This window comes from Acyrthosiphon pisum, chromosome X, assembly GCF_005508785.2.
Source record: "Acyrthosiphon pisum isolate AL4f chromosome X, pea_aphid_22Mar2018_4r6ur, whole genome shotgun sequence".
NCBI classification, from domain to species: domain Eukaryota; kingdom Metazoa; phylum Arthropoda; class Insecta; order Hemiptera; family Aphididae; genus Acyrthosiphon; species Acyrthosiphon pisum.
This window is the reverse complement of record NC_042493.1, coordinates 81,774,408-81,781,320: the sequence shown is the minus strand read 5'-3', so window position 1 is coordinate 81,781,320 and position 6,913 is coordinate 81,774,408. Positions and strand designations below refer to the sequence as shown.

Here is a 6,913-nt window from a genome sequence, read left to right as displayed (position 1 = left end):
CCCCCCCACTATTTGCGCCTATGGCTGCAGTATAGACTAAGGATTTTATTTTGTATTACTGATGGTGATTTAAAAACAAAATCATTTTAGTATCCTAATTATGGGTATTTTCTCCCCGACCATTTTTTTTTATCATAACTTCATATAAAATACATTTTATCCTCGTGTATAATGCTTATATTATTATTATGCGTGCATATTTTACACACGGTTAATGTGGATTGTAAAATTTAGCGACTGACTGATAATTATCTTAAAGGACATCACAACACTAATTTTTTTTTTTAATTTTAAGTTTATTGGCATATTATTGCAGTTAACATAATGAAAAACGTTTTGGTAAAAATCTGAAGTTAAAAAAATGATTATTCAACGAAATAATGAGAGTTGACGAATAGCCGCGTGACGTCATAGAGCCGACGACTGAGAAGCCGCCTATATGTTTCAAGTTTAAAAGTAATTTGATTTACACAATGATTTTAATAACTTAAATAGTATTTCAAAATTTTTTTTCCATGATCCTGATTTCTAAGTATATTGATATGCTTAAGACGATGGTGTGATTTAAATTATAATATATCTTGTTGTTGCATAGGTATTAGGTACATATTATAAATTATAATTATTTAGTTACATAACAATTCTTTTTTTAAATATTATATTTAACGATTGAAATAGTTTTGTTAATCTAGACACTTTTGCAAGTAAAACATACGCCGCTTTCCAACTTCAGCTCTATCAAATCATAATGCAATAATGCATATTATTTTCAAACGTCTGCAATCTGCATCTCATTGAATAATAAAATTAGTCTATAAGACGTATGAGACCCACACCATATTTCTTAGATAATGACATGCTTTAAATATAAGCAACCTTGTTTTTAGTGTTGTGATGTCCTTTAAGACAACCTCCGATAATATGACTGGGAGTTAGATATAATGTACCTACTTAGTACTTATAATAATAAACGCTTGATAAGTTAATAATACAAAATAATATAAGATTTTGTTGCAGAGATCAGACAGTTACTGACCTGTTAAGTAGGTTAGGTTAGGTACCTACTTATTGAGTATAATTTTATATTCCTATACAGTATGTCTATAAATTATTATTTAGTTTTAATTCAAAATGGAAAAAAATATACAGACATTGCATGGTAGGGTGGTATGATTGAAATTATAAATACCTACACAGTTTTCAACATAAAGCAAATTAAAAACTAAATGTAAAGAAATATATGTATTTTAATCCAGATAAAATAAAAATATTTTTTTTTTATTTAAGTGTGTAACTAAGTAACTTTCATTTAAATAAATCTAAATTAAAATTTATATGTACGTACCTACTCTTTTTACTTGTGTTGTTAGGTACCTATATAATATATATATTTTTTGTAAAATTAATAATGATACCTACATATAAATATATAATATCTAATATACTTTTTCACTTTGGCAGCTTTGTATATTCTATTATTACTATTATAATAATTATGATGCATACGAGAAAACGATCAAAATTCGAGAATAAAATGTCCTATTTTCCTTTAATGATAGGTTAATGCCTTAATAGGACACATCCAGTAAAACTTAAACTTAATCTATGGCTCATTAAATTTTTTTATAAATATATGAATCCATCATGAATTTTTTAAGGACGCCTGTGAAAATGTCTTAAAATAGGGCCCGGGGTAAAATTGTATCATTGCCCCTATTATTGAACGGCCCTGCATCGAGCTGCATACAGTTATACTCTATGACACAGCCACACAAGATCCGCAAACTACTATTGAAACCAATATTTATAAATTGCGAATTGTTGTATTTCCTATGAAAAATGTAGTGTTAAAGGTAGTTAAATAAAAATATATTTAGTTAGGTATTGTAATGTAGGTACTATAGTCTATAAGATGTATTACATATTATATGGCCATAGGCCATATGGGGGTGACTTCAGTGTTCAGTTCCACCAAAAAGTCTGCTTTTTGAGCGATTGAGCATGTGATCATATTTTATTTTTTTATATTATACATAGTACGTTGGCTGTTGGCGTCATAAGATTATAATTTATAGCAATTATTAGCCACAATAACGTGCCGGTGTATGAATATTAGCGGCGGTTTTGCCACAGAATAGAATAATGGTTTTGCGCAGTGCGCACTACCCCAGTACCCCGCCACACCCGTCAAGTTTAGAAATCGACAAGCAAAAACCATTTCATTGCGCAGCCGTTGAAATACATTAATATTATAATACTACACGACTATAGCTATAACACGCGAGCTGACGAAACGGAACCGCACTACCGCAGCTGCAGCAGCCGTTTTTTTTTTTTTTATCGACTTTGTCGTTCTACGTTCTTCTAGAACATTCTATACGGCGAATATTCTATTCTACGGCGGCCCCTCTACTTTGCGCAAACTCACGATAGCCGCCGCCCGCCTCACATCCCACTCATCGTCATCGACGGCTAACGCTACCGCTCATACTTCATTTGCGGTCCGCACTCAAAAGCTGACGGTGCTCTGTTTCACCATTTTCCTGCTGGTGCTCCAAGGACAAATATGGCGGACGGTAAGCGTAATAAACGGAATATTTTAATATTATAACATTACCTATCGTGTTTGCCTACAATACGTCGTATTATAATATTATATTATTACATAATATATCTTTACGGTGTATTTTATACATTTTATTCGCATTGTGCAACCGCCTTACCAAGTTTTGTTGCAGAAATGGACGCCCAAAAGCCGAAAACGACATCCGCTCGGCCATCACTCGGTGCTGGTGCAGGAAGCTTTTGCTTTGCCACGCCCGGCGGCTGACCAACGGACTCGATTTTCGTAAGTATAATTTATTATGTTATAATAACCATACGAATAAAATGTAAATTATATTATAATAATGTATCGCTTAGTCATGAATTAATTAATTACCTACCTACATATTATTATAACATATTATTTATAATTTAGAACTTATAAATCTATTATTGTATTATAGGTGGTACCTACATAATATACGTTGTAATAAATTAGTAATTATTGATTAGTTATTAATATTCATTCTTATAAAACGTCTGTTGAATTTAAATGTTATTGAAATATTGTATTGTGTTTTGTCCCCCCCCCCGCTTATTCTGTACGTGGTGGTTTTCACTTTCCTCAAATATTGATCACTCGAAACTTACGTGTTGGGCTTGCGCCGAACACAAAAGACACGCCCCACCACTACGCCAGTGCGGGTCGTCTGACTTGGCAACGTCGCGGTCGGTGCGCTCTGCGCACTACTGCGTAGCGTTATCGATCCCCCTTGGCCCCTTCCTTCCTCCACCCGTGGTCGAGCTACCATGACTACGTGGCATACGGGTTTTTTTTACGTTTATACAGAGTGTATCAAAACGGACCAAAATATCCAATTGCATATTTTGCACACGTTTGACATTCACGATACACTCTGTACATCGTTGCGACTTTTTATGGTGAAATCGGTGACACCCAATGCTTTATTAGAACATGACTAATCTGTCGGGTGTCTACGCCCACACTATTTTAACCACAACATAATAATAATAATATGCTCGGTACTGTTAACGCTTTTAAGGATTTTTTTTTTTTACCCAAAGCGTTTTTAATTTTAATTTTGTTTTATATTCAAGGTCTCGAGCCAATCGATAAAAGACCAAGGCCATGACTCACCGTGTAAATAAAAACACCATTCATTCTAAACCATAAAAATTGTTTATTATTAATCGACCTTGTGTTATGTTTCATTTTATTTGCCAACATTAAATCAACTCTATAGGTGTTAGTCTTTAATAATGAAAAAATAAATTATAATATAATGTTATCTGTATATTATGTGCAATTTTGGCTAGGGACGTAGTTAGAAAGTTTTGGTTAATGTTTAATTTAATTACCTATTTGCTTTGGGTTTATTATTTATTAAACAATCACCTCGACAATCACTAAAGACTTTTTGAAGTCAATTATATATTAATTTTTTTCACATTACCTACTAAAGTTATATAATTATTACTTGTTGTTAGGTATGTTATATACTTTCAACCATGACTAAATACATTTATTATTTAGTCATGCTTTCAACACTATTAGATAGTAGGTATTCAATTATCAAATGAATGCATATACAATTTTACTAATTTCTTATTCTGAGCTTATTTCTTGAATTATTGGTTTTACTTTATTTCCTTACCTCAGAGTAATCATTAGTTAGTGTAAGGTTATCTTATGAATAAATAATAATACTAAGCATGCATTAAAAAATTCTTAAACAATAAATTAACATTACTATTCCCATAACAAATTAAACACAATATGGTGCAACATAGTATACATAAATTATATACTCGTGTATGTCTTACACTCAAGATATAATTATACAATTCATTAATTAAGAAAATTACTCATACATTTTATTATCTATCCATTCTAAAAATTACTAAAATGATTTAAAAAATAATAACATTTTCAAATACTGAAAAAATAGTAATAAATAGTAAATAATACTTTATAGCTTAGTCCTTACACGATCCCGAATTCAAATTACTATGGCATTCAAACTTTATTTTAGACATTAAATGAAACTAAGAACTATGAAGATTATTTTAATCTTATCACCCAATAGGCGGTTTTTCACATTAAATTATGCATCTATATTTATATTTGTGTCTATACAACTGTACCTCTGTAAGAAGCCACACTAAATTAATTTTTATAAGTATGCGCTAAATGTCAAATGCCTCTACAGGGCAATTCATTGAAAAATGGATGTCCATTTTTGTGATTTTGAAAGAAATATTCTTGTGTATCTAGTTGGTTAAAGTACTTTTATTATTTTTATCTTCACCATTTTTTAATGAATTGAGTAGTGGATTACAACATTTGCTATAATATAGACCTTGTCATTTTATACACTTATCTAAGCCTTACATTTTTTTTAAAAAATCCTTCAGTTACTTATAAGGTACATACAATTTTGAAGTACTTTTAACTTTTATTAATTTCAATAAAATAATAAATATATTCTGTTCAAGTTGAATAACGTAGCCAGTGGCGTCCTGTTATGTTAGGCTGCAGTCAGGCAACATCCGTTTGTTATTCCTACCTATTTAATTATCTGTATACCTGCCGTGTAGTATTGCCACGCCCCTGCGCACAAGTAGGTCGCCGACTATGTTTCTTAACTTGAAGAGAGTGTATTGTTGAGTAACTATTCCATATTATCTATTTTTCTTTGTTCATATTTAAAAAAGTTATTATTATTTAGGCAATATTTTCCTAAAAAAAAATGATTATAACGTAAAAGTATTTTAAATCCTCATAAATTTGAGATAGTAATATAAATTAAATATCTAATTTACTAGATACTAATCTATCTTCTTTATCTTTAATTTTTGAATGTTACAATATTTGTCTTTGTGAATTTTTGAATGTCCCCATAATAAATTGATATAAAATTTGAAGAATTATTGAATGTTTTCATGACAAATTAATTAAATGTTTAATGGAATTAACTCATTATTAATTATGTATTTAAACACTTTAAAGAATAATAAATATATTCCTACTTAATTAGTTTAAAATTAATATAAAATTGATAAACTGAACAATATATGTTCTTGTGTAAAGGGGAAATTCCTTTGTTACCTACTTAATGTACAATATAAAACTACATATATGGCTGCAACTCTTAAATATTATTAAAATATGTCTTATGAGTGACTATTTTGGAGTTTTAATAAGTTATCAAAAATAAATTCCTTTAAATAAAAATAAAATAGAAACCTATTTTACAACTAATAACTGTACAATATGTGTTACAGAAATAATATAAATTCCATTCAAATATGTTTTGACCACTTAATAATATTATACAAGTAAAAAAAGATTTTAGGTACCTTAGTGACCATAGTTGTTATGTAAACAAACATTCACACACTTCCACCATACATTTTCATCAAAACTTAATTTTACTTAAAACTAATTTAAATATGAATATGTTACTAAAGTTATAAAAATGATTACATTTGTAGATTTATATTAAATCAATAGTTCAATATTTGGTACAGACGTTAAATTATTATTATAAAACAAATGTATAGGTTACTCAATATAATAAAATTAATTCTTTACTTTCAGTATGAAACCTCTTAAACAGAAAGAAATATCAAAACAGACGTGCCTACAGTGATCAAAGATCTAAAATGTTGATCATTTGACTTTAAAAATATCAGAGACAATACATACTCCGCAAGGTAATATTTTTGAAAAATAAAAATAAATTATAATACCTACCTACTTTTATAATATAATTTTAAAATGTTTAAACAGCAATGACTAACTCACTTAATGAAAATTGATAAAAAATGTGTTCTCATTCAATTTTTTTTTATTTATTCATGTAAGATCTTACACAAAATTGGATTAGTTTTCAACTTAAATTATAAGTAGAAGATATGAAAAGGATTCAAAATTTGATAGAATACAATTTGATAATTCATAACAAAATGTATTAATATTCTTGTTTGATCAATATTTGCAAGGCTTAGTTGACCATAATATTTACTAAACTGCATAAATTGATGTCATATTATTAAGTGAATACTAATAGGTACTGATACATTAATAAAAAATGTATCTATGCGTAATACCTAGGTAGAGGTTATTTTTGGTGGACACAACTAGGTATATTATCTAATAAAAATATTCTCACATTTCATTCAGTAAGTTAAATGATTTATTGGAAGTTTCTTTGCTTTAAGAGGACGTCACACCTGCATGTGTTGTCTCCGTCTTACATACGTACATTATAGCAAAATTTTCGTTCGCTAGTTTATATAGGATGTTGTCATTTTTGATTTTAGAGTGAATTGACCTATTATCAAA

The 6,913-nt window shown here is 29.1% G+C and overlaps 1 protein-coding gene across 1 annotated transcript in view; it reads left to right on the top strand.

Moving 5' to 3' along the window:
• LOC100575087 overlaps nucleotides 1-6,913 on the top strand; it is a 9,279-nt gene that overhangs the window by 862 nt on the left and 1,504 nt on the right. Inside the window, exons 2-4 of the mRNA XM_016803221.2 lie at nucleotides 2,369-2,576; nucleotides 2,739-2,848; nucleotides 6,167-6,282. Coding sequence (XP_016658710.1) covers nucleotides 2,369-2,576; nucleotides 2,739-2,848; nucleotides 6,167-6,218 — 370 coding nt within the window. The 3' untranslated portion in view covers nucleotides 6,219-6,282. The remainder of the gene's footprint in view (nucleotides 1-2,368; nucleotides 2,577-2,738; nucleotides 2,849-6,166; nucleotides 6,283-6,913) is intronic.